At 34.2% G+C, this 27,915-nt stretch overlaps 1 protein-coding gene across 1 annotated transcript; it reads right to left on the bottom strand.

Annotated features, from left to right (window-relative positions):
- Nucleotides 1-133: 133 nt before the first annotated feature.
- Nucleotides 134-25,047, bottom strand: LOC135125812 (large neutral amino acids transporter small subunit 1). Its single transcript, XM_064051509.1, has 8 exons — nucleotides 24,747-25,047; nucleotides 18,756-19,002; nucleotides 18,285-18,410; nucleotides 12,987-13,080; nucleotides 12,768-12,812; nucleotides 12,387-12,711; nucleotides 623-697; nucleotides 134-570 (listed from the first exon to the last, which is right to left on the bottom strand). The coding sequence occupies exons 1-8, from the start codon at nucleotides 24,936-24,938 to the stop codon at nucleotides 250-252; spliced, it is 1,425 nt and encodes a 474-aa protein (XP_063907579.1). The 5' UTR covers nucleotides 24,939-25,047; the 3' UTR covers nucleotides 134-249.
- Nucleotides 25,048-27,915: the final 2,868 nt, after the last annotated feature.

Raw genomic sequence — 27,915 nt, 5'->3', positions numbered from 1 at the left:
CAGTGATTCACTTTCGTTAATTTGAGTGTTATGGTATTTACACAAAAATGTGAATACTTACCTGAATATGATCCACTTGATAATATTTGGTACTCTATATTGCAACAATAAAAAAAATCACAAACCACACAAGTCGCCTTATTACTAACATTCTTTATTTTACATGCATACAAACATTTATTGTCGATGTAGGCATTAATCATCTTTGGTCTCAGTTCATTTAACAACCGCTCCAACCAGATCCCTCACCTACAAATCAGCAGCTTTCGATTTGCCAACAACGATTAACACTTGTTGCAATGTGACAGTTATTTTGTTTGTGGCCTTAACGAACCATTGCGGCTTGTTCTCCCAGTATATAAATATCAAATAAACTGGTATCGATGTTAAAATCATCAGCAATCCAATCCCGGTTTCGACAGGACTGGCCACCATGGGTACGGCAGTTACAAATATGGTGCATAGTAAGTAAATCACTGGCCAGATTAAGTTGACTTTGATGGGTCGTTCCAGATTGGGTTGAGTCCATCGAAGCCATGGGACGCAGAGCACAGCGACACCGATGCTCAGCTGAAACGGGTGGTGAGTAAAGTTTACGCGTTGTCGTGAAAAGGGGGCTTACCCATGTTGCAAATCCAACGTAATTGATCAAGGCGAAGATGTCGGAGACGGTGAGATAGAGCATCGAGAGTAGCGCCTGTAAATGGAATTTTATGGGTTGAAATGGACTGTAATTTTGTCGTAATGGGTCGCAAGGACAATAAATGTCTGGCGCTGTAAATTTAACTTAAGTTTATTTGAATGTGATGGCAGTTGGGAAATTTAAATAGACTTGCTAGCTTGCTACTGTATTGAGTTTGGGAAATTGAAGGAAATAAAACATAATGTTATAAGACAGTTTTTTTGTAATGCGTTAGTGAGAATTGTATCAGCATAAAAATAAATGCAAGAACCTTAAATCTGGACAGCGAACTGGCTGCCACTATCGATCGAGTTTTTGACAGGCAGCAAAGAAGTTGCAGTAGTCCAAGATTTCTGACAAAAATTAACAGTTCTAATATAATTGAATCAACTACTTGGAAAAGGTCAGCATGTGAATCGAAGTAAAATTTTACTGTAGAAACAAAAAACTAATAATTGTATTTTTCGACCGAACTATTATCACGGTAATGAATAATAAAAAAAAAGAGTTTTTTATGTACCCTTTTCCAAACTTATCATAAAAATAACAGTTTAACCCATATCTTTTATTGTTAACAAATGGCAACCCCTTGTTCTTAGCTTTCTTTATTAATGTGAATTTATAACAATCAAAATTTGAAATGACTTTTTTACGTTTAGTTTGTAACAGATTGTTTTCGTCATCATTGCTATTTGAAGCACACATTGCTCCAAAAATGCATAATATAAGACAATAAACCCTTCACGCTATCAGCTATTGCAAAACCGGTATAAAGGAACGTGTCCACTGGAGAGCAACTCTCACGAGAGTTTTAATTTTGATTTTATACCATCTTTAATCTCAAGTTGTCGTTTCAAATTTCAAAGGTCTATTATTATTGCAATGAATTCAGTTATTACCAAAAAAATACACGTAAAACAGACTTATCGAAGATCACTGTCGCACTTCGAAATGCGTTCGTATTGTGCGAGTCGCTCACAAACTCAGAGAAACCAGGTAAAAACGATACGCTTACCCAGTTGTGGGCCGGCCCGACCATGATTTTACGGGCTGATTTTGGAATTATTTCTCGCAAGCGCTTTCTCAAGTGGACACGTACCTTAACAGTACTATCATCCATGATTTATTAGCCCCTGGAGCCCGATTTTCGAATTTCACACGAGTCATTTTTTTATACGAAAACTTTAATTTTGCCATGGAACTGCAGCATTTCTGTTGGTCAATTTTCAAATTTTCGCATATGAAATCAGTTGTTGTTCGGTCCCCGACGATTTTTTTTAATGAAGAATAGTTAGGTATTGAATCAAAAGGCGCACAAATTGAAACGCGAGCGCTTGTTCATAATTGTTTGAAAAAGGTCAAATTTGCATCACATACGCCTTTTTGAACAAAATAAAAAAAAATAGGCCCCCATATAAATTACTGGTAACATATTTTGTGCCCTTTCCTTACCAAACTTTGCGCATTAGATAGATTATACAAAAAATCAAATAAAACTATTTTGCTCAAAACTCACATGTGACCTTTTTCAAATGACCGGTTCATTGTGTTTGTACGTCTGTTTCCATAGCAATACATCGCAATTCTAGATATCTCTTCATTTAGATAGTTGTCCATCGGACGAATGGGCATTTTTATATTTTCTCGACGTTCCATGACCCCTAGAGTACGAGAAAAGTAGTCTCCCGTTTCCGTCTGCCTGTCTGTCCGTCTGGTGTATGCGTAATGCTAACCAAAATTTTGCTAATCGTCCCCACCAACAATTTGATGAAGTGATTTCAAAAAATTCTATGTTTATTTGATTTAACTGTTATACAACAATATAGCTCTATGTGTGGTGTACGAATCCGCTTTGTAATTTATCATTGCATTAATATTTTTTAGGTTTGCTTATACAGGTGGCTCAAAAAAATTAATGAATGAGTTTTTTTATTTTATTGATTAAGTTAGAAACGCTCACCCTATTTTCCCAGAAAATTTTTCGAATATAATACTGTTATTTTAAGTATTATACTGCACCAATCCAAGCTGATAAACGTGTCCTTGCAAACACGTTGATGACGTCATCAATAAATTGTGTAAAGTAAAACTCAATTTGAAAGTCCTGGATATGTTTCATTGTACTTAAGGTGCGAGGGAAGTTGTGTCGAAACAACTTTCGACCAATTTTTTAAGAATAAAAAAACCTTCTCGGAGGCCCCAAATGTTTTTTTAAGAATGTGAAAACCTTCTCTATGATAACAGTACCATTTACTTAAGGTAACCCGGTGGTGGTCTAGTGAGGGGGGGGGGGTTAATGCGGAGTGCACGTCGCGCATTCAATTCCAAACTTAGCCTTTCGTTCTTTTTCTTTTTTTTTTCTCGGGTATTATTTATTATCTATGTTTATGACATCATAACAATTTTTTCATAGATGAAATTATCCCACGAAGGTCAGAATACGCTCCCCTATATTTAAAAATGTAAAACCTTCTCGGGGGCGTCAAATCTCTTTGTTTAAGAATGTGAAGCCTTCTCGGGGTCCCAACTAACTTTCTTCAAAATGTAAAACCTTCTCGAGGGGTGAAATGTATTTTTTCAAGAATGTCAAACCTTCTCGGGGGCCCGAACTGTCCTTTTTAAAAATGTAAAATCTTCTCGGGGGCACCAAATTTATTTTTTCAATGTGAAATTTTCTGGGGGTCCCAATTGTCGTTTTTTAAAAATATAAAGCCTTCTCCGAGGCGCCAAATGTTGTTCTTTTTAGAATGTGAAACCTTCTCGGGGGTGCCAACTATTTTTTTTTAAAGCAAAACTTTGTCGGGGGTCCCAAATGTCTTTTTTTATAATGTGAAACCTTCTCGGGGGTCTCAATTGTCTTTTTTACTTCCCGAGCGTAAGCAAAGGAAATATTGTAATCGAGTCCGTCAGCCGACTCTCTACTTTTACGTTTTCTCGATCTTTCATGACCCCTAGAAGACGAAGAAATAGGTCTCCCATTTCCGCCTGTCTGTCGTTCTGTCCGTCTGTCTGCCGTCCCGAATTTTTATTAGACAGATATCTCCGAAAGTACTGGACCGATTGTTGTGAGATTTTGTACTTATATTAGGAATATCATGTAAGTGGTAAAACGCTAACCAAAATTCGTCTAATCATCTCCACCACTAATGCAATGACGTCACTTCAAAATTGTACATTGTAAATGGGTTTTAAATTGTATAAAAGAACATAGTTCTACACTTGTCGTTTATGACTCCGAATTGAGTTTTTACCCGAAACGTCTAGATTTTTCGAAAAAAAATCAAAATTATAAAACAACCTTTTGCAATTTAATTTTGAACCTGCTGACCCGAATGTTTTGAAATGTTGCATATGTTTTAAGGCTATAAAGAGCATCATAAATCTTTAGTCAAAATATATTTGGTTATCCCCTCCAAAAACTTGATGACGTCAGCTCAAAAGTTTGCCAAATAAATCCTATGTAAAATGTACAAAATGTGATGAGTCTGTGCTTGTGATATATCACTCCATTCATATTTTTTGGATTTGGATATACAGGGTGATTCAAAAAAATTAATGAATGCGTAAATTTATTTTACTGATTTACTCAGGAACTACAAAACCGAATGCTTTGAAATCTTGAAGGTGTTTTAAAGTTATCATAAGCATGGTAAGTTTTTGATCAAAATGTATTTGCTCATCCCCCCTAAAAAAATTATGACGTCACCACAAAATTTTGCCGAATAAATCCAATCTAAAATGTACAAAATATGGTGAGTCTCTTCTTGTCATTTATCATTCCATTAAAATTTTTTCGATTTCCATATACAGGGTGACTCAAAAAAATTAATAACTGCGTGAATTTATTTTATTGAGTTAATCAGGAACTACAAAACCGAATGCTTTGAAATCTTGCAGATGTTTTAAGGTTATAAAGAGAATAATAAATGTTTAGTCAAAATATTTTTGCTTATCCCCTCCAAAAAATTGATGACGTCAGCTCGAAAGTTTGCCGAATAAATCCTATCTAAACTGTACAAAATATGATGAGTCTGTACTTGTAATTTATCACTCCATTCATATTTTTTGGATTTGCATATACAGGGTGACTCAAAAAAATTAATGAATGCGTAAATTTATTTTATTGATTTACTCAGGAACTACAAAACCGAATGCTTTGAAATCTTGAAGGTGTTTTAAAGTTATCATAAGCATGGTAAGTTTTTGATCAACCCCCCTAAAAAAATTATGACGTCACCACAAAATTTTGCTAAATAAATCCTATCTAAAATGTACAAAATATAATGAGTCTTTTCTTGTGATTTATCATTCCATTCATAGTTTTTGGATTTGCATATACAGGGTAACCCAAAAAAATTAATGAATGGGTAAATGTATTTTATTGATTTAATCAGGAACTCCAGAACCGAATGTTTTGAAATCTTGCAAATGTTTTAAGGTATAAAGAGCATAATAAATTTTTAGTCAAAGTATATTTGGTTATCTTCTACAAAAAACTGATGACGTCAGCTCAAAAGTTTACCGAATAAATCCTATCTAGAATATACAAAATATGATGAGTCTGTACTTGTAATTTATTATTCCATTCATATTTTTTGAATTTGCATATACCGGGTGACTCAAAAAAAATAATGAATTCTACTGCGAAAAAAAAACATAATAGACATGCAGTCGCCACGTTTCCGACAGCGAGGGAAGTACTGTCTAAACTCTTCAGACCAATTTTTTTGATTAAGTTAGGAACGGCTCACCTCATTTTCCCAGAAAATTTTGGGAATGTATGTAATACTGTTATTTTTAGTATTACGGAGCACCAATCCAAGTTGATAAACGTGTCCTTGCAAAAGCTTTGATGACATCATCACTAAATTGTGTAAAGTAAAAACTCGAAAATGCTGGATATGTTTCATTGTACTTTAGGTGCCAGGGAAATTCTGTCAGAACAATTTTCGACCAATTTTTTAAGAATATAAAATTTTCTCGGGGGCCCCAAATGTTTTTTTAAGAATGTGAAAACCTTTTCTATGATATCAGTTTACCATTCACATAAGGCAACCCGGTGGTGGTCTAGTGGTTACGGGTAATGAATGCGGACCGCACGTCACTCGATCAATTCCAAACTTAGCCTTTCGTTCTTTTTCTTTTTTTTTTCTTTTTCTCAGGCATTATTTATTATCTATTATCTATGTTTATGACGTTATAAATTTTTTATTGATGAAATTACCCCACGAAGAAAAGGTCAAAAATACGCTCCTCTTTATTTAAAAATGTAAAACCATCTGGAGGGCGTCAAATGTATTTTTTCAAGAATGTGAAACTTTCTCGGGGATCCCAATTGTCGTTTTTTGAAAATGTAAAACCTTCTCGAGGGCGCCAAATGTTTTTTTTATGGTGTGAAACCTTCTCGGGGGTCCCAAATCTCTTTTTTTAAATTGTAAAACCTTCTCGGGGGTCCCAAATATATTTTTTTAATGTGAAAGCTTCTCAGGAGTCATAATTCTCAGTTTTAAAAATGCAAAGCCTTCTCGGGGGCCTCAAATATTTTTTTTAAAGAATGTGAAACCTTCTAGGGGGCCCCAACTGTCCTTGTTTAAAAATGCAAAACCTTGTCGGGCGTCTCAAACCTTTTTTTAATGTGAAACCTTCTCGAGGGTCCCAATTGTTTTTTTTTAATGTAAAACCTTCCCAGGGGTCCGAAATGTCTTTTTTTAATGTAAAACTTCCTCAGGGGTCCCAACTCTCCGTTTTAAAAATGTAAAGCCTTCTCGGGGGCGCCAAATGTCTCTTTTTTAATGTGAACCCTTCTCGTGGACGCCAACTGTCTCTTTTACGAATGTAAAACCTTCTCGAGGGCCATAAATGTTTTTTTTAAGAATGTGAAGCCTTCTAAGGGGGGCTAACTATCTATTTTTACAAACGTAAAACCTCAGGGGCGCCAAATATATTGTTTCAAAAATGTGTAACTTTCTCGGGGATACCAACTGTTTTTTCCGTAATGCAAAACCTTCTCGGGGGCCCCGAATGTCTTTTTTTAATGTGAAACCTTCTCAGGGGTCCCAACTGGCTTTATTAAATATGTAAAACCTTTTCGGGGACGCCAAATATATTTTACTAGAATTTTCAACAACTTTCTGGGGAGTCCCAATTGTCTTTTTTTGAAAATGTGAAATCTTCTCGAGGACGCCAAATGTTTTTTTTTTTATGTGAAAACTTCTCGGGGGTCCAGACTGTCTTTTTTAAAAGTGTAAAACCTTTTCGGCGACACCAAATATGTTTTACAAGAATTTTCAAGAAATTTCTCGGGAGCCCCAATTGTCTTTTTTTGAAAATGTGAAATCTTCTCGGGGACGCCAAATGTTTTTTTAATGTGAAATCTTCTCGAGGATCCCAACTGTTTTTTTTTAATGAAAACCTTCTCGGGGGTCCCAAATGATTTTTTTAATGTGAAACCTTCTCAGGGGTCATAATTCTCAGTTTTAAAAATGTAAAACTTTTCGGGGGCGCTATAAATCTATTTTTTAATGTGAACCCTTCTTGCGGGCGCCAACTGTCCTTTTTAAGAATGCAAAGCCTTCTCGGGGGCCTCAAATATCTTTTTTTAAAGGAATGTGAAACCTTCTAGGGGGCCCCAACTGTCCTTGTTTAAAAATGCAAAACCTTGTCGGGGGCCTCAAATGTTTTCTTTAATGTGAAACCTTCTCGGTGGTCCCAACTGTCTTTTATAAAAATGTAAAACCTTTTCAGGGACGCCAAATATATTTTTCAAGAATGTAAAACATTCTCGGGGGTCCCAATTTTCTTTTTTTGAAAATGTGAAACCTTCTCGGGGGCGCCAAATGTTTTTTTTTAATGTTAAACCTTCTCGAGGGTCCCAATTGTTTTTTTTAATGCAAAACCTTCCCGGGGGTCCGAAATGTCTTTTTTAATGTGAAACCTCCTCAGGGGTCCCAACTCTCAGTTTTAAAAATGTAAAACCTTCTCGGGGGCGCCAAATGTCTCTTTTTTAATGGGAACCCTTCTCGTGGGCGCCAACCGTCTCTTTTACGAATGTAAAACCTTCTCGAGGGGCATAAATGTCTTTTTTTTAAGAATGTGAAGCCTTCTAACGGGGCCTAACTATCTTTTGTTAAAAACGTAAAACCTCAGGGGCGCCAAATATATTGTTTCAAAAATGTGTAACTTTCTCGGGGATACCAACTGTTTTTTCCGTAATGCAAAACCTTCTCGGGGGCCCCGAATGTCTTTTTTTAATGTGAAAAATTCTCAGGGGTCCCAACCGGCTTTTTTAAAAATGTAAAATCTTCTCGGGGGCGTCTAATGTTTCTTTTTTAATGTGAAAACTTCTCGGGGGTCCAGACTGTCTTTTTTAAAAATGTAAAACCTTTTTGGGGACGCCAAATATATTTTACAAGAATTTTCAAGAACTTTCTCGGGAGCCCCAATTGTCTTTTTTTTTTTAATGAAAACCTTCTCGGGGATCCCAAATGATTTTTTTAATGTGAAACCTTCTCAGGGGTCATAATTCTCAGTTTTAAAAATGTAAAACTTTTCGGGGGCGCTATAAATCTATTTTTTAATGTGAACCCTTCTCGGGGGCGCCAACTGTCCTTTTTAAGAATGCAAAGCCTTCTCGGGGCCCTCAAATATCTTTTTTTAAAGGAATGTGAAACCTTCTAGGGGGCCCCAACTGTCCTTGTTTAAAAATGCAAAACCTTGTCGGGGGCCTCAAATGTTTTCTTTAATGTGAAACCTTCTCGGTGGTCCCAACTGTCTTTTTTAAAAATGTAAAACTTTCTCGGGGGTCCCAATTGTCTTTTTTTAAAAATGTGAAACCTTCGCGGGGGCGCCAAATGTTTTTTTTTTAATGTTAAACCTTCTCGAGGGTCCCAATTGTTTTTTTTTAATGCAAAACGATCCCGGGGGCCCGAAATATCTTTTTTTAATGTGAAACCTCCTCAGGGGTCCCAACTCTCCGTTTTAAAAATGTAAAACTTTCGCGGGGGCGCCAAATGTCTGTTTTTTAATATGAACCCTTCTCGTGGGCGCCAACTGTCTCTTTTACGAATGTAAAACCCTCTCGAGGGCCATAAATGTCTTTTTTTAAGAATGTGAAGCCTTCTAAGGGGGCCTAACTATCTTTTTTTACAAACGTAAAACCTCAGGGGCGCCAAATATATTGTTTCAAAAATGTGTAACTCAACTGTTTTTCCGTAATGCAAAACCTTCTCGGGGGCCCCGAATGTCTTTTTTTAATGTGAAACCTTCTCAGGGGTCCCAACTGGCTTTTTTAAAAATGTAAAACCTTTTTGGGGACGCCAGATATATTTTACAAGAATTTTCAAGAACTTTCTCGGGAGTCCCATTTGTCTTTTTACTTCCCGAGCGTAAGCGAAGAAAGTATTGTAATTGAGTCCGTCGCCCGACTCTCTACTTTTACGTTTTCTCGATCTTTCATGACCCCTAGAAGACGAAGAAATAGGTCTCCCATTTCCGTCTGTCTGTCCGTCTGTCCGTCTGTCCGTCCGTCTGTCCGTCCGTCTGTCTGTCCGTCTGCCGTCCCGGATTTTTATTAGACAGATAATCTCCGAAAATACTCGACCGATTGTTGTGAAATTTTGTACTTATATTAAGAATATCATGTAGATGGTAAAACGCTAACCAAAATTTGTCTAATCATCCCCACCACTAATGCGATGACGTCACTTCAAAATTGTACATAGTAAATGGGTTTTCAATTGTATAAAATAACATAGTCCTACACATGTAGTTTACAACTCTGAATCGACTTTTCACCCGAAACGTCCAGATTTTTGGAAAAAAAATCAAAATTATAAAACAACATTTTGAAATTTAATTTTTAATCTACTAACCAGAATGCTTTGAAATGTTGCAGATGTTTTAAGGCTATAAAGAGCATCATAAATCTTTAGTCAAAAAATATTTGCTTATCCCCTCCAAAAACTTGATGACGTCAGCTCAAAAGTTTGTGGAATAAATCATATCTAAAATGTACAAAATATGATGAGTCTGTACTTGTGATCTATCACTCCATTCATATTTTTTGGATTTGCATATACAGGGTGACTCAAAAAAATTAATGAATGCGTAAATATATTTTATTGATTTAATCAGGAACTACAAAACCGAATGCTCTGAAATCTTGCAGATGTTTTAAGGTCATAAAGAGCATAATAAATGTTTAGTCAAAATATATTTGCTTATCCCCTCCAAAAACTTGATGACGTCAGCTCGAAAGTTTGCCGAATAAATCATATCTAAAATGTACAAAATATGATGAGCCTGTACTTGTCATTTATCACTCCATTCATATTTTTTGGATTTGCATATACAGAGTGACTCAAAAAAATTAATGAATGCGTAAATATATTTTATTGATTTAATCAGGAACTACAAAACGGAATACTCTGACATCTTGCACATGTTTTAAGGTTATAAAGAGCATAATAAATGTTTAGTCAAAATATATTTGCTTATCCCCTCCAAAAACTTGATGACGTCAGCTCGAAAATTTGCCGAATAAATCATATCTAAAATGTACAAAATATGATCAGTCTGTACTTGTGATCTATCACTCCATTCATATTTTTTGGATTTGCATATACAGGGTGATTCAAGAAAATAAATGAAAGTGTAAATTTATTTTACTGATTTACTCAGGAACTACAAAACCGAATGCTTCGAAATCTTGAAGATATTTTAAAATTATCATAAGCATGGTAAATTTTTGATCAAAACGTATTTGGTCGTCCCCCCTAAAAAAATTATGACGTCACCACAAAATTTTGCTGAATAAATCCTATCTAAAATGTACAAAATATGGTGAGTCTCTTCTTGTGATTTATCATTCCATTCAAATTTTTTCGATTTGCATATACAGGGTGACTCAAAAAAATTAATGAATGCGTAAATTTATTTTATTGATTTAATCAGGAACTACAAAACCGAATGCTTTGAAATCTTGCAGATGTTTTAAGGTTATAAAGAGCATAATAAATTTTTAGTCAAAATATATTTGGTTATCTTCTACAAAAAACTGATGACGTCAGCTCAAAAGTTTGCCGAATAAATCGTATCTAAAATGTACAAAATATGATGAGTCTGTACTTGTGATTTATCATTCCATTCATATTTTTGGATTTGCATATGCAGGGTGACTCAAAAAAATTAATGAAGGCGTGAATTTATTTTATCGATTTAATCAGGAATTACAAAACCGAATGCTTTGAAATCTTGGGAATATTTTAAAGTTATAATAAGCATGGTAAACTTTTGTTCAAAATGTATTTGTTCATCCCTCCTAAAAAAATTGATGATGTCACCCTTAAATTTTGCTGAATAAATCCTATCTAAAATGCAAAAAATATGATGAGTTGGTACTTGTGATTTATCATTTCATTCATATTTTTAGATTTTCTTAAGAGGTGGTTCAAAAAAATTAATGAAGTCAATTTATTTTATTGATTAAATTAAAGGCAACACTTATTATTAGTATTACACCCCAACCAACCCAATTTGGTAGACACAAAATTTGTTAATGGAAAAACTCGGTTGAAACCTAAGGGTAGCACGCTTATTTACATCGACTAACATTACAGACCTGCATTTGTTTTATGTGCTCACTTGGTTCCGCGAATGTGAAATAGACATGTTTATAATCAACCAATTGTGAATTTCACCGTCAAGAATTAAAATAAAACCCAATGTTTTATATAATATGCGGAAGTCGAAGCAGTAAAACCGATGGTCGTTTTGTTTACAGTTTCTCTGTTTGACTCTCACGTATGCTGTTACGCTTGTCATCTTAAATTAAGAATGTTTATACATAAACGATTTCGGGCTACGTCACGTTTAATCGGTACTAATTCCATAAATATAATTAACGATTTATTAATCAAACGGCTAAGTAAATGAGAACGGGAATTAACAGCAGAGTGCAACGAAACAGCGTTATTCTAATCTCAAATAAACGAAGTGCAATCCGCAACCGCAATGAATTCGCATCCCGTACGAGCCGTACCGAGTTTGGCCTTGCCTAGCCCGACAGAAATCCGCTCTCTAGATATTACACACCGACGCCGTATACGTGAGTAAATTGTTTCGTTATTTTATTGATTATAAGAAATCAATATTCAAAACGACCCAATTCATTTTCCCGAAAATTTGGGAATACAATAATTTTATTCTTAGCATTACACTACATCTATCCCAACTGATATACGTGTCCTTGCAAAAATGTTGATGACGTCATCACAATTTTTTTTTAAATTGCCACTACAAAAATGTAATGAGAAAAAAAAACACAATAGGCATGCAGTCGTCAAGTTTCCGACAGCGAGGGAAGTACTGTCTAAACTCTTTAGACCAATTTTTTACAGTTAAAACTAATAACACCGATAACCATTTAATTTAATGATCTGTCAAAATGTGTTAAAAAATAAATACATTGCATATTAAAAAAAAAATGGAAGTTTATGACGACACGCCGACGTCACATAACATATGCATCATATTTGCAATGTACTAAGTTAAACTTTCTCCTTTAAGGTAAAACCAATGATGTTCACAAAATTTCACTATCTCTATCCGTTCTTAAAATACAAGGTCGCGGAGTTTTATGTGGGACACCGGTATATCCACATATAATAACCAGTCAATAAACAATAAGTAAACAATGACTATTTACCATGGCCAAGACGGATGGTGTTGGCGTCATTCTCGACGATTGGATCATGGTCAAAATTTCCGGCATCTGTCCTTGACAAGCTCCCGCATAAAACAGTCTCGACGAAGTCAACAGTATCCCATTGACTGCGCCAAAAGTTGACAAAGCCACAAAGACCGGAATAGTCCATGCCAGAGGCCCGAAAAGCCGATTAGCAAACGACACTGCAACAGCTTCAGATCCCAGAAGTTCAGCAGGAGACAACGTTGTATAAAAAGCTACATTCGTTAGAACATAAACTACCGTTACTAACGAGCAGGAAATCCCGATGGCTAGTGGAAGATTCCTGCAACACAATATTAAACGTTACGTATGTGTGACGATCGACGAAGTGCGGCATACCTGACAGGATCCTTCAGCTCTTCAATTATAAAATTTAGGTAATTCCTGTAAAAAACGAAAGTCGTGTTATATTAAACCAAAAGGTATGGACATAATTGAAAGTAGTTAGTAAAAGATTCACAAAAACGGGAACAGGAAAGTCGTTACAAAGAAGACACAGTTATATTTGTCGTGTTCGAATTTCCTGTTCATTTACTTGTTGTGGTGTTTTCTTCTCACCAGCCATTGTAGGCGAACAGGCCAGAATAGAATGATAATGCCAGTGACGTAACTTCGGTCTTTGTGTTGATGAATGAAAAGTGCTCCGTGTGCCCTGCAATAGTAAGTGCAAAATCTCGCAGATGTTCATCCAGACAACCCTTTGATACTTCCACCTTTTAACTACTCGCCATCTTTGATGTCATTTGCAACTTCACTTTTATAAAAGGGGACGACAACAGGAAATTGACGTGCGAACAAAGGCTAATTGGGGCAGGCTTTTGAAAATCAATAGACGCCATGACCAAGTGACTTTTAACGTTTATTCTCGATAGACTGAGTTCGGCTCTAAAAAGAATTGCGTGTTAATAAGTGTAGGAACGAGGCGAAGAGCTTTTACAAAAGTGAAGTTAGTAAGAGGTATCGAAGGAATTCTCTCGAAAGTCAAAATTAAAAGTAAGAATAAGCAGTAGTGGACAAAATTTTTATAAAACAATTATTACTTCTCCCCGATGCACTCTATTAAAACTAAAATAGACATGTATTTTTTTACACACTGTACATTTACCTGAATTTAGAAATTATAATTCTTTCATGACCAAGGCTGTCTCGACTAGAACTTATATATCGATCAGAGTCATGAATAAAAAATTAGCGACACTTTCAGTGGTTCAATACATTGCACCAGGCTATCTAATTTAAATATACCTGTACCTGTAAAATATTAAACAAAAATTATAAACTAATTTTAAATTATTATTTAATTAAATGTGTTATGCATCTATATTAATTCAGATGACAACAACTTATTTATATTATTTTTAATAACACTACCTGGTTGTTACTTGAGTCACATTTTTGGTGACATAAAATACTTTTATACTTACATATAATTCAGAAATCTTCGTCGATATATTTTTTGTGCAACAAAGAATATTACAATTATTTACCTACACATGTAAAAATTCTTTGAAAATCGATTCCTAAACTCTTTATAATAGCAGCGTATCGTCTTTCCAATTAAAATAAGAATTCACTTACGACTTCTCTTCGAAAAAAAAAAAAACATTGTTAATTTTAATCGTGGAACATAACTGAACTATTTTCATGATGACAGCTTATGAAAAATTTAATATTTATTTATAATTTATTTAAAAATTACATTTTTTTTTTTATTTTCCATTTATTTAAATTTTTATCTACATACATATGTGTAATACTAAGCAGTTATCTATTTTTAAAACAAACGTTCGCAGTGGTCTAAGATCTGCGGAATCTCCCTGTTCTATTTCTGACTTTATTTAGACAATAAAACACCTACACTATTTAGGCGTTACAAACAATTTGATATTTGTTAATCTATGCGTTGTGATGACACGTATACAGATGATGTTAGCCCATCGTACAATAATTATGTCACTCACTATGCTGACACTAGATTAGAAGTTTAAGAAGAGTTTGATACCTGCTAAATTTTTTAGACAGCTTCACTACTTTGATTCTAATACAGGCATTATTGATTCTGCGAAAAATGTTTAAACATTTTTTATTTTATACTTTTACTAATTTGTTTAAAAGAGATATGTAAGTACCAAACAGTATTGTGTATATAAATCTACTATCAATTTTCCACGCTAAAATCTTCATCTACTAGAGAAAAGATTTTTGTTTTCTTAATAGACAAATAGTTGCTTCGGTTCTCCGTTTACATATTTACATGAGAAAAGTCTTGAGTCCCTGGCCAGACACTTGATCCTATAAACCTAAAATCGTAGGACTAGTTTGCTCTTTCGTAGGATCTCATTACAAGATTTTTCTAAATTCAATCTCTAAGGGCATGAAAAAAGGTGAAGTCTATTTTTCACTTATTAAGAAGAAATTGCCCGAAATTGCCCTCAATTTAGGCTCCAGGGACCCAAGAGGTGTGAAATATATGCTAGAGTTTTCATAAAAACTTGTTCGCCCAGACAGTTAGTTTGTGCCCATAAAGCTTAATAAGTATAAATATTTTGGTGACCGAATATGAATTAAATTTTCGCGCTGAAAAACATTTAACACCGGCGCGAAATCGCATTTGAATAATTTGAATTTGAAAAAAATTAAATCAAGAAAATCGTTAAACATAGGCAACCATGTGCACGTCTAGTTATTTTGAATAGTCGATAGCTCTTCTAGGAAATTTTCTGTTGAAAGGATTGGTAGAAGTTGATTTGGTGGTTAGAGGGGCGAGATGCATCATTTTTGGTTTGTTTGTTGTCAGTGGAACCACGTGGTGAGTTAGTTTTGTTAAGTTTAGTTGGTTTTGTAGTTAATAAAAGGGAGGAAGCCTTTGTTTAACGAAAATTAATCGTAACGACGACGACGCCATAGTTTCCCCAACGCGCGTAACTAATTCTTGCGGTCTTTCTAAACGGAAACATGCGAATCTTCGACCGACGTTAACGCGTGGTGTAAATTTGTTTTATTGTTTGTAAATTCACAGTTCATGTTAGGATTTTAATCGTTAACTGGTTCGAACACAATTTAGCAGATATTAGATTTGTTCAGATACGGTACTTGCTAGGAGATTTCATGAGATCACTTAGTCAGGACTCATACTTTGTTTATTAAGTTATAAATAAGGTTTCTGGATTCTTACACTTAAGTATTGTTAATTGTTTTAAATAACCCATCACTCGAATCAAGGCATCATTTAAAATAATGTAAATTCTTTGTTTGAATCGTTGATAAAGTGTGGCATATTTTAACATCAGGTAAATTCTTTGTTCTGGCACTTTGAACTCTAAAATCTCGTTGAACAAATTAACAACATTGTGGGTCATGTGGAAGGTGCATTTTATTCCTTTGATTTAAATAATTATTTGCACAAAGCCACAGGATTAATCGCATTTCTGGGAGACATATTTTTGATGCATTTTTTTGAATAATGCACTCCTCTGACGCCATTTTGAACTTCCAGATTGTCGGCTATGTTTTTTTTGTGTTTGTTTAGCGGAATATAAAACGATCGCCCACAATTCGGCTGAATAACTTCACTTTTAAAAATCAACCAATAACTCGAATGGACATAAAATATTGATCTCATGTAATTTTGTTGGCTTTGCAATTTTTCTCTATCTCACAATTTTAGCTTCAGTAATTTTCTTTGTTGTATAATTTTAAATTGAACGTAAATTTTCATGCTCTATAATTACTAACCTCACGTAATGTTTTTGTCTGTACAAGTTTTACTTCGCAGCAGATCTTTTTTTTGTTTCTATAAATCGTTGCTAGTTCTTTTTCTTGTAAATATTTTGTTGATTAACGTTTCCATCATATAAATTGTCTGATGTCCAATCTTAATCTTAGATAAGAATTATTTGCTGTTTAAAATTTCATGATAGTGTATGGCGAATTTAAATGTTGTTTATTGCTTTTTTTAACTTTAACACTTGCTCAGTTGTAGTTTAATATCAGAGTCATAGAAAGTAAACATTTAAAATGGAGTGGAGATAAATAACACAAGAATTCGTCGCGGAAGTGGGTTTGCGATTCCTTGTCGAGCTGGCTGTCGCGGCATCTGAATGCAGACCTAGGACAGAAGTCAGGGGAGCGGTCGGGATGACGTGACGCTCGCGGCTTGGCCCAATAGCCACAGAACGTTTCTTGATAATAGAGGGGTGCTGGGTGGCATGTGCTTGCCGATAGAATCGAATCACCGTCGTGGGGGGAGAACAGCCACAATCAGGAGCCCTAAACTCCGCCATGCATTTGTAAAGGAATATAACTCTCGGCTTCGTAGCGTATAGGGGCTGAAACGGGTCATTTTGTGTTTTGTACTGTTAGTAAAACGATGTTTTTGAAAAAAGGGTACATAATTTAGCTTATAATTTAGAAAAAAGGCAATTAATTGTTTAGATAAAAAAGAATCGCATTCGACACCAGAACATTCCCCAACGAGTGTAATTAGTACGATATCAGTTTATTAATGATTTTCTGAACAGAAATGTGCAGCACATAGAATTTGATTTTATTGTTTTCCACGTTTGTTCATATCACTGTCAGCTCATGTTAAGATTTTTAACCGTTCATGGGTCGAATACAATTTAACTAGAATAATGTAAATGTTCATGTAAAACACGTGGCGGTAATTCACTTATCCAGGTCAATTTATTTTTTGTAACTCTCATTTGAGATTTATAATAGTTCATTTATGATATTTAAACTATTGCTAAACTTTGATTCATTTTAAGCGAAAGGATCTTCTCTTAAATTAACACCATTTTCTTGTATTAATGTCTTATTTTCTTAACTATATTATTTTCTTCCCAACTTGAAATTGAACATTTATTCTCGAATTAATATTTTGATTTTGGCCATATTTGCTATGTGTGTTGTGTGTATTTTCATATATGCATAATTCTATTATAATAACATAATATTAATATTTGATTTCATTTTTGTAGCTGGGAAAAAAGATTTTTTTTAATGTATTTACACAGTTGATGGTAAGAAGTAGCACCTAGGTTGGCACTGCAGAACAAGGAATTGTTTAATTAAGAGTATATCTGCTCGAAATTTGTACACACCTTTCAAGATAATCTTTTTTCAGAAAAGAGGTATAAGTGCGTGGTAGTTACAAAATTATCAGAGATCTTACATGCTTCGAAGTAATATTTTTTTAATAAAAAAGTGCTTTGGATGTACTACCCTAAAAGGTCAGAGAGTGAATCATACACAAAAACAATTATTGAAGGATATACAAACAAAACTTGGCTCTATTGTGTTAAGCTTACCTGACATACCGCTGTTTGAATCGACTTGGAATTATTTGCACTTACTTAAAATAGTATCCGTCGAAAGAAAAGTATTTAGAGGCTTACTAAAGAAACAGTTCAAATAATTTTTCAAAAAATTGTAAAATTAATACCTTTAGGGTGTTATTGGAGAATCGAAATAGACACGAGTAATAAAAGTTGATGCAAGTTAAAAAGTGTCACTGAATAACATTCTGATTATAACTACAGGTTAAGTAACTAGTTTAAATTGTTGGTTGCCCACGTTTAAATAGTTTAAAAATTAAAATAATTACTCGACCTGTAAGAAAATTACTTCTTTCAAGAATTCTTAAAATCGCTCAGACCATTAAACTAAATTAACTTATATAAGTCTACATTACCAAAATATATTCCTTTTGTCATATTTTTTATCCACTACTGCCCATACGCTTAAATCTATACATTTTCCTACATCCATATCTATACAACCGTTGAAGAACGTCGAAAGTAGTTTCAGCAGAAGAACCAAGGCATGCTCCTATCTACTTATAACAATATCTACCATTAAGTAGCTGATATCCTCCCGCTGCGATGATGATGAACAATGCCACCAGTTTGGCATAAGTGAACACATCTTGGACTCTCGTCGCCCATTTGACATCGTAACAATTAACAAATGTCAAAACACCTAAAAAGAAAATAAATCCATATAAACCAAGTTGGTCTCAGGGGAAATCAAGCAAAAGCACACGAGCTTAACTCTCAGAGCTTTCTTCCAGTAATTGCACTCAAATAAGCGGACGGATTTAGTGAAACTCTGTTTATTAATTTTCTTGTTTATCGACGAATATATAAATATCTATTGCTAAACAGAATGTTCTTCAAAGCTCAAATTTCAGTCATCTATTTTTTTTTTAGATTCGTTTATGATCCTGCTGAAGTAATTGAATGAGGAAATTTAAAAACCTTCTGCAGCAACAATAAACCGATAGAGAAGTGTTGTAATCGGACTAAACTACGTAAATCTACTTACAGATGCAGCAGACTGCCAGCAACCTTGCCGCATCCTCAGGTGGTTGGCACTCGGGAAAGAACGGTTTCATCACGTACACGCTGAAGGTTAAAGCTACTATTGCTTGTGAACAAGGCCTCACTATCATGCATTCGATCCATAATCTTATGAATGCGAAAAAGGGACCGAAGGTTTCCATTATGTAGGCGTAATCAGCGCCGCTTTTCCTGATCATGGTGCCGAGCTCCGCATAGCAGTAAGCGCCGACCTTAAAAAAATAAACGTGTCAAGGAAGCGTGCGGATGACAGGCTTATTATTGAGGGGGATGGAGTGGGAAGAGAACACCTACGTTTAATTCAGGGTGAGAATGGAGGAGATACCATCAATCACGTTTTTGATTTAAAAACTGGCAAGGGTGTAGCTTGGTGGCGGCGAGAGGCAGGTTAAAACAAAGGGTGGGTTGTGGAGAGATTGCTATTTTGACCTAATTGGTTATGTAGTGAGGTGTGTGAAAGAGGATTCGTATGATAATTCAAATTCGTCTTTAAACAATATGTAAGCTATCAGCATGTACCTTTTCTTGGAAATATAATAAAAACAGTGTTGCGTTGTTTGCGCAAGTTGCATACTTGATGCAACATTTTTAATCGTAGAATAATAAACTTTCCTGTTAAAAAATCGTTAGTTTCACAATATTTGTGGCCTTGAGGTTCAAGACTATGGGTTTCAGTGTAGGGTGATTCATTCCATAGGATGTATACAAATAAAAGACAATTTCTTTATAATGGAATGACAGTCAAGATGTAGCTAATTGTCGAATTTGAACAATTTTTGTAGAGTCTGCTGAAAATGAACAATATTTTGGTTTCCTTGAATTATATTTCAATGCTTTCTCAGTCGCTTGAAAAATTCACGAACGTGTACATTTTTTTGATGAAATTTTTGTCAGAAGAAACAATCCATCACAACAAAATTTTCGTAAAAATTTGTATGTAAACAAAACAACTTTTTATTCAGACAATTTAATGCTCCATAAAATCAACAGAAAATTGGTTTTGACAGTTTAAAAAAACATGTTATTGTGTCATTTAATCGTTGTCAATTTGTAAGCAATACATGGTTTTCCTAAAAAAGATAGCTATGCTTAAGTTTTGGAAAAAAAATTTAATTAGCATATCTATTTATGGTACTGTAATAGGGTCCATCGAACGAATGGCCATTTTCATGTTTTCTCGACTTTTCGTGACCTCTAGAGTACGAAAAAACTGGTCTTCCATTTCCTTCTGTCTGTCGTCTGTGTCGATTTTTATTAAACACACAATTTCGGCAACTACTCAACCGATTAACGAACAATTTGTTTACGGCCACTCACCTTAGTGCATAATTAACATTATCTAAATTGTATGAAATAATATGCCCCTATTCTTGTGGTTTATGAATCTACCTTGATTTGTCTTGTTCTATAGATACATAGTGCGCACAACAACTAGTGTGGCTCATTGATAGCACACTAGCCTTGCAGATCCAAAGACCGGGGTTTGAAAATGATAGGCGGCAGATCTTTCTTTTGCTCAAATCACGAACGATTCGCCTCATTGTCTCGGAAATATAGAAGACAGTAATGTCGCTACCGCCTACATTTAATAATAATAAAATAATAATTCTAGTAACAGTTCACCCAAAACTATATTCGGTCTGTTTTGATTCATTGCAGCCTAATTAATTAAATTAGTCTTTTCCTCTGTTTTGAGGAGACAAAATCAATTCGATTTCGTTTTCTTTTAACACAGATGCTTGTAATTCAACGAAAAAACTCTCCAAAATGTTGTCGCCGTTCCTCGTAGATCTCTTTGGCGACAAAAAACGAGAAGGAATTTTTAGAACTTTGCGACGTGCTTCCAAGAACACTCAGTGATTAATAAATAATGCACAACAAAATTCTGTCAGTCGGAGTTTTGCTAGCTGAGGACCCGTTAGCATAACTATTTTCGCATTACACGACTTTATTTAATATTTCTCTTTGATTGTGTATGTGTTTGTGAATTTTGTTTGCGTTTCCTTTTAATATGCGAGTACGTATGTATTAACCAAAAACTGGATTATTCATGAAAAAAGATGTCATAATATGTATCTTTTGTTACAGCACTTCTGAAAATTTGCCATATGAATCTTTCTTTAAACAACAAAATAATTGAAACAGTGTTCCCAAGTTGTGAATACTAAATACTAAATACATCGAGTATCAAAGTTCTTCAAACGAAGCTTATTTCCTTATTTATTATCATGAAAATTATACAAGAAAATTTGACAACTCATCTAACTTAACATAATTTTCAATTTTTTTGTAGTTTCTCTAATTCGAGGTTTATTTTGTTATATAAAAAATTGGTCCAAAGTTCTTTCGACATAACTTCCCTAGCTCCTAAAGTAGGGTGAAACATATCCAGCACTATCGAGTGTTTATTTACCTTAATACATCGAAAGAATGTCACGTAGAAATTAGTTTGATTTGAATTAAACCACAGTCGAACAAAATGATCTGAATATTCTAATTCTTATTTTATTATTATTATAAAGAGGAGTTTTTCACATTTTAGATGAAATGGGGTGACCCGTTATAAGAAAAATAATAATAATAAGAAGTCATCAACATGGATAATACTAGTCACAGTACAAAAGAAAAGTAGTCCCAGCGTATTACCAACGCAAGAAAAAAAAGTAAACGGCGAAGTTCGGCATCGAACTAACCAATGAAATGACGTCATCAAATTGTTGGTGGGGATGATTATCCAAATTTTGGGTAGCACTTAACCATCTACATAATATTTATAATATACTCGTACATACAAAATTTGACAACAATCGGTCCAGCAATTTCGGGAATTACCTACATGTCTAATAAAAATGAATGCAGACACCAGACAGACAGACAGACAAATAGGCTGACAGACAGACAGATGGAAACGGGAGACTACTTTTTTCGTATGTAGGGGTCATAAAACATCGAGAAAACATAAATGTGGCACTTCGTCCGATGGATTCGACTACCATGCTTCCTTAGCTTACGCTCGGGAAGAAATGATCGGAAAATATAGAATTTCCTGCAGTTGTAAGCAATACACGCCATTCATTAATTAATAACATAAGTACAATACCCAATGGTGTACAGTTTATTATTTTTACTTCCCGAGCGTAAGCGAAGGAAGTATTGTAACTGAGTCCGTCGGCCGACTCTCTACTTTTACGTTTTCTCGACTTTTCATAACCCCTAGAGTACGAAGAAATAATAGGTCTCCCGTTTGCGTCTGTCTGTAGTCCCGATTTTTTTGATAAAAAAAGCTTATTATTTCATTTTCCTCATATTAGACTTAAATAAAGAAAAATACATCGTTATTTTGGCTAGTATGTTTTTAATGATTTTCTTTTTTGAGTGCTGTAATTCGATTTTGTCATAAAGGACTATACTTTTCAAAAACAAGAAATAGGCCATTTCTCCTTAATACAGTGTGTATCAATAAATTTTGAGAACTGTGACACTCTTTTTCTTTTTTCTTACTCCTATTTTTTAAATTAAAATCAATGATATCTACTTCGTAATGAATAAGTTCTGCCAGGACATTTATTTTGTTCGTACTTTTCAGTTCAGAAAAAAATTGTGCTAAAGCTAAAAAATTAATGAGAGTTCAAATTGTCAATAATCGAGCACGGCTAAATCAAAAGTTTTTTTTAAGGTAAAAGCAGAATTCATCCTATAATCTTAAAGTAGCTAATAATAACATTTAATAACATTTATTTGCCACAGTACATAAACAACACAATGTAAGTATATACAGTATAACCGATTTTACAATTGCACACATAATTTATAAAGCATTTGTTTATAATACAACACATACTCCTTCGGTAAAATAAAAACAATAATTTAGAATAATTTTTTTAATGTTAATCTCAAATTTCGAGGAAATCATTTTTTCTACTGCTCAGGTAATACATTGTAGAGTTTTAGGTTCAGAGATTTTTTTAAATTTTTAGTTCTTAGATATTTGGACTGACGGAGCCAATTTGCTTGTCAAGATAGTATGTATGGTAATCCAAGTTAGTAGTAATTTCGTCTTTACAATTATAAAACAGTTATAGATATAAAGTGATGGCAGTGGCATGATATTTAAATATTGAAAGAAGAGCTGACAATGTTCCCTATTTCCTACTCCCAATATTACACGTAGGTATTACTTATTTCTGAAGAGTGAATAGTTTTTTGACTATGAAATAATGGCATAATTTAAGAGTGACTGGAAGCATCCAAAATAGACCATTTTTGTAGCGTTAGAAGGAAGTTTAGAGTTTAGTCAACGAATTAAAATAATGACTTCGGCAATTTTTTTGGTAACGTGATTGTCCTCTTAGTAATTTCTGTTCAACTTCAAAATATAATAAATACCATATCATATAAATCATAATCGTTAAAGGTGTAAGTCATTCTGGATATAGTCCATAAAGATATAGAAATTATTGAAAAGAAGAACTGATAAAATTTGGAAATTTTTACTTCCCGACCGTAAGCTGCGGACGTATTATAATATTTCGGCGAATGGCTACTTTCATATTCTCATAACGTTTCACAACCCTTTAAGTATGAAAAAATAGGTGTCCCGTTTCCATCTGTCTGTCTCTCTATCTATCTGTATCGACTTTTATTAGACAGATAATTTCTGAGACCAATGGACCGATTATTGTGAAAATTTATATGTATTTTAGGAATACCGTATAGACGATAAAATGCTTACCAAAATTTATCTAATCATCCTTACCAACAATGTCATGACATGACCTCAAAACGTTGCGTAGTAAATGTTATTCAAATTTATAAAATAACATTTGCGGTTTATGAATGCGTCTTAAAATTTACGTCTTCGTGGAGCAGGAGATGCATCCACCAGGGGATTTTTAGTTTATAGAGGTTATCACAAATCGAAAATTCGAAAATCAAATTTTATAATTTTTGGTCCATTTAAGGACGAGGGAAGTTCTCTCTAACAAAAATCGTTACACTCAATAATAAAGGTATTAAGTTTAATGGTAAAAGATTCCTGCTGAAGGTTGGTAACTACTGAAAAGTTCCTTTATATGTAGTATTACACAGTGTACAGTGAAGTACAAAAGAAAGTGTTGAATAAGCTCACGTTTGAACGTAGTAAACTCTATCTATCCCCATTCTGTTTCCTACTAACTCAACAATAATTTTATGAGATGTATTTGAAATTACAATACTGTTCAACCTCTCCTATAACTAATAAGTTTGTATGTATATCATACTAGATTAAATACATAATAGTTTTTAGAATTATCATTTGAAGCTCAAATGTCCATATAATTTATAAACAAATTGTCTTGAAAGTATAACTAAACACGAATCTGTTTATTATGTCTTTTATTAAGCAAATCTTAATGTCATAACAAAACCCTATTTAAATGTGGGTCGACCATTATCACTTGAACAATACATACATTCAATGAAAATTTGTCACAAAATAAATATGCGCATTTTTGTTCATTTCTTTGGAATGTAATAAAACCGCTCCACTATTATGCTCATCTAAAAGTAATTTCGTCCATTATATTGAAAAATATATTATCCTTAATTTACGTCATAAATCACTAACACCCAACGACGCATTTAATGGACTTCCTGTGTTAATAACTTAAAAAAAGACATTATCCACAAAAGCACGTGCCCTACATACCGCACTTGTCGCAACCCTTCACCATGCAGTCACTTTCCGCAAAGCACGAAAAACAAAGAAAACAACGAAACGATTATCCCATTAAAAAATTAGCCGCAATCCACATCGCAGTCTTGTCCTTGCTAAGAAAAATCTGCGGTTTCTCCTAACCTTGCTCGAATAAAAATCCTCCCTTTCCCGCGATTGCATCATCCCCAAAAAACCCACTTCCTCATTCAAATCAGCCTTCAATATCAAAATTCCAAACTCTTCCCCACGGCTACTCACCATCGAAAAAACTCCCGAAATCGTCCACACCAGCAAAGAGACGTTAACACTTCCCGTGTACATGAGCACTCCTGCAGGTGAGACGAAAATCCCTGAGCCGATGATGCTGCCCACGATCACCGTGATGCCGTTCAACAGGGTCATTTTGGGCTTGAGGCCGATTTCATCGTCACTTTTCTTCTCACCCTCCATCGCGTTGACCACGTTGGGAGCTCACGAATGTATGTCTAACTCTAACCCCGCGTTCTTTAGGCACTTGCACTCGGTCCTACTCGCGAAGGAGAGTGCGGATCAATATCTGGACCATTCTTGCTTTGCCTCCCTACTATGCCCTAATGTTGCGTCACGTGGGGTGATTTCGAAATGGCAAAGAGCAGACGGGTAACGGAAAGAGATGAAAATTTTGAATTGGGCTGGGGGGCAGCGGGGAGATTGGAGTATTGTTTATATAGGGGGAAGTGTCGTGAGGGAGATGTGGTGGTATGTTCGAGGTAAGTCAAAAAGTTAGACAGATTTTGGTTTTGGCAGTTAGATAAATTTTAAATTTATACCGCTGGCGCTGGTTTGAGTTTGATAATGAGTTGCACTATAGCACTTATTTAGAAACTTTTGCTTTTATTTAAATTAATTTTAAACAAGTTTTGAGGGCACAAGTGGGATTCTGTAGGTGCAGTGTTGTTGTTATAGCATTTGCTTTATTTTTGTATAATTTAATTTACAATATTAATTTTTTAATACACAATGATTGCACTAATTTTAACAACATATTCCATATTGCTTTAGAATAGTTGAACGAATGTCAGACATTTTCCAGCATTGCAACTAAGGTCTTTTTTGTTCTTAAGCATACAATAAATAAACTAATAAAGTGCCCGTAATGAAAAAATTCCAAGGACATATACTTTAGTTGATTTTCGAGTAGATACATTAGTCCAAATTTCGTGTTTTTTTTATTTTTCTAGAAACTTAATATTTCTGGTCTAAATCGAAGAAATTAGTAGTTGCTTGCTGTTATATATATATATCTGCATTGTCCATGATAACAAGAGATACTGATTCGTACTGTCGTGATAGTATTTTTTCTTTATGATTCTCAAAAACTAAAGCAGGATTTTCCTGGATCACAATGACCACAAAATCTATTGAATCAGCAACGTCATTGTATCGTCTCGGCAGCCTTTTCTGTGTCAGCTTTTATTAAAAAGCCTCGTTTTGTCTAAAAACTGGTTTTAACGGTGACAGCATATTTCTTTTGTTAAAACAAATTAAGTTACTGTGCCGTTGACATGTAATATTTTCACACGGGCTTTTCTTTTTGTTTCTGTTAGTTGTTTTCAGGTAAAGCGAGATAGTACACTATGGCGTCACTCCTAAAGGGTAAACCAATGGATAATGGTATCGTTTATAGATTTAGAAATCATATGAAAGTTCGTTATTTTATCGTGAACATGAAAACACAATGCAAAAATATGTTCAAAATACTGTACCTAATTTTTTTTAATTGGTAAATATGTTAGCCATCATTATAATACGGTACAGTAAAAGTGTAGATGCGTTTTTTTTTTAATTTCAAAATTTTAATAGAACGAGAAGAATATTCCATAACAGGGAATCATAAAACCTTGCTACCAGGATTGCTCACACCTGTCGCTGTATAATATCTTCACAGTTCGTATAATACAAACATGTAAGTGTAGCGTGTCCATCTGTTGGTTTCCTTTTTGTTTGTCTGTTTATCAAAACAACTACTGAATCGTTTACTCTAAAATTTTGTATGTACAGTGGGTGAACATACAAAACTGGTACAAAGCTATCCAAAGAAAATACGAATAAACCCAAAATGTATCCTGTGTAAATTTGTTTTTTACGCCAAGCAAAATAAGCGAGTATGGAAAACAGGTATGGAACGATTTTAATATTTTCATCTTCGGTGGTAATTTTTGGACGTTCTGTGCCTGGTTTCCGTATTATGGAGCCAAAATTTTCAATTTTTCTCTTCGCTAATGAGACTGTACCTTTGTTGATATGCAGTTCGTCAGCACTCCCTCGTTTTTGTTAAATTACATGCTTCTGCAACCCAATTAAAGGCATTTTTAGATTTCTGTTGCAAAAGTTGAAACTGTCAAGATGTCAAATTAAATTTTTGATTGACAATTAAGCAGCAGATAAAATTTTACGTGTACTAATTTTATATGTCCACCGACTATTGGTAGAGTGCCTTGACAGAATATGTCGTTTTTAAGAGTGTAGGCACGACTGACAACAATGTCAAGTTAGAAAGAAACGCAGATATGATATGCCATATGTCTTTGCTAGCCTTGAGAAGAGTATAGATATAGATTTTAGTTTTCTGTCTCTGTCACCAAATTTTCAGTGGCGGTACATACAATGAAAATGATTGGGAATAATTTCGTCACTAAAATAGGTTGACACTGTGAAGAGTGTCAAATTATGCTCCACTTCTATGTTTTAAGGCATTAACCAGTAGATTATATTATCAAAGAACAAAATTATACATCAATTTTCAAGTTTCTGCTAAATATGTAGTGGTAAATCACTATGAAAATTATGTTTTACATTTATGAGGATATCTTCACAAAGTTGAAATTAATTAATTGGCACTTTTTTGTAGAATAACTTGCTTAAAAAATATGGGAATGTCTTGAAAATGGCCCAAGAAAATACGAGAAATCGTAAACTTTACAAGAAGTCAGTGTACAAAATTTGGTCTACTCAAAGTTGAGGCATCAAAAATCATACCCGTTAACTTCCTCAGACTATGTTTTGAGAAAAACGCAAGAAACTGTCACACGTTTGTAAGTCCATTTAACGTAAAGTTCTTATTTTTGATTAGATGATTTATATTATTTTAAGTCAAAACAACAACAAACACCAAATGGTTCGTTGTTGAGATGGTGAAATTATAAATGTGAAAATGGAGTTGTCATGCTTTGATGCCAACCTGTAAATTTATCGCAGTGTAAGAGTCAAGGGTAGGGATTTGTCGTAATTTGAAACTGATTAAACAAATATTTATGTAAATCATTAATAAATACATATTTATTTTGCAAGGAGTTTGATACTTTATGGGCCAAGTATGGACGTCTCAGTCAATGAAGCTTAAATTTTGAACAAATTAACTCAAAATTTACAAAAAGTGGATTTAACG

Source organism: Zophobas morio, unplaced genomic scaffold (genome assembly GCF_036711695.1).
Source record: "Zophobas morio isolate AGI-343-1 ecotype UQ-CSIRO unplaced genomic scaffold, CSIRO_AGI_Zmor_V1 ptg000009l, whole genome shotgun sequence".
In the NCBI taxonomy this organism is placed as follows: Eukaryota; Metazoa; Arthropoda; class Insecta; order Coleoptera; family Tenebrionidae; genus Zophobas; species Zophobas morio.
Note: the sequence above shows the minus strand (reverse complement) of the source record. Positions and strands in the feature narration are given on the sequence as shown.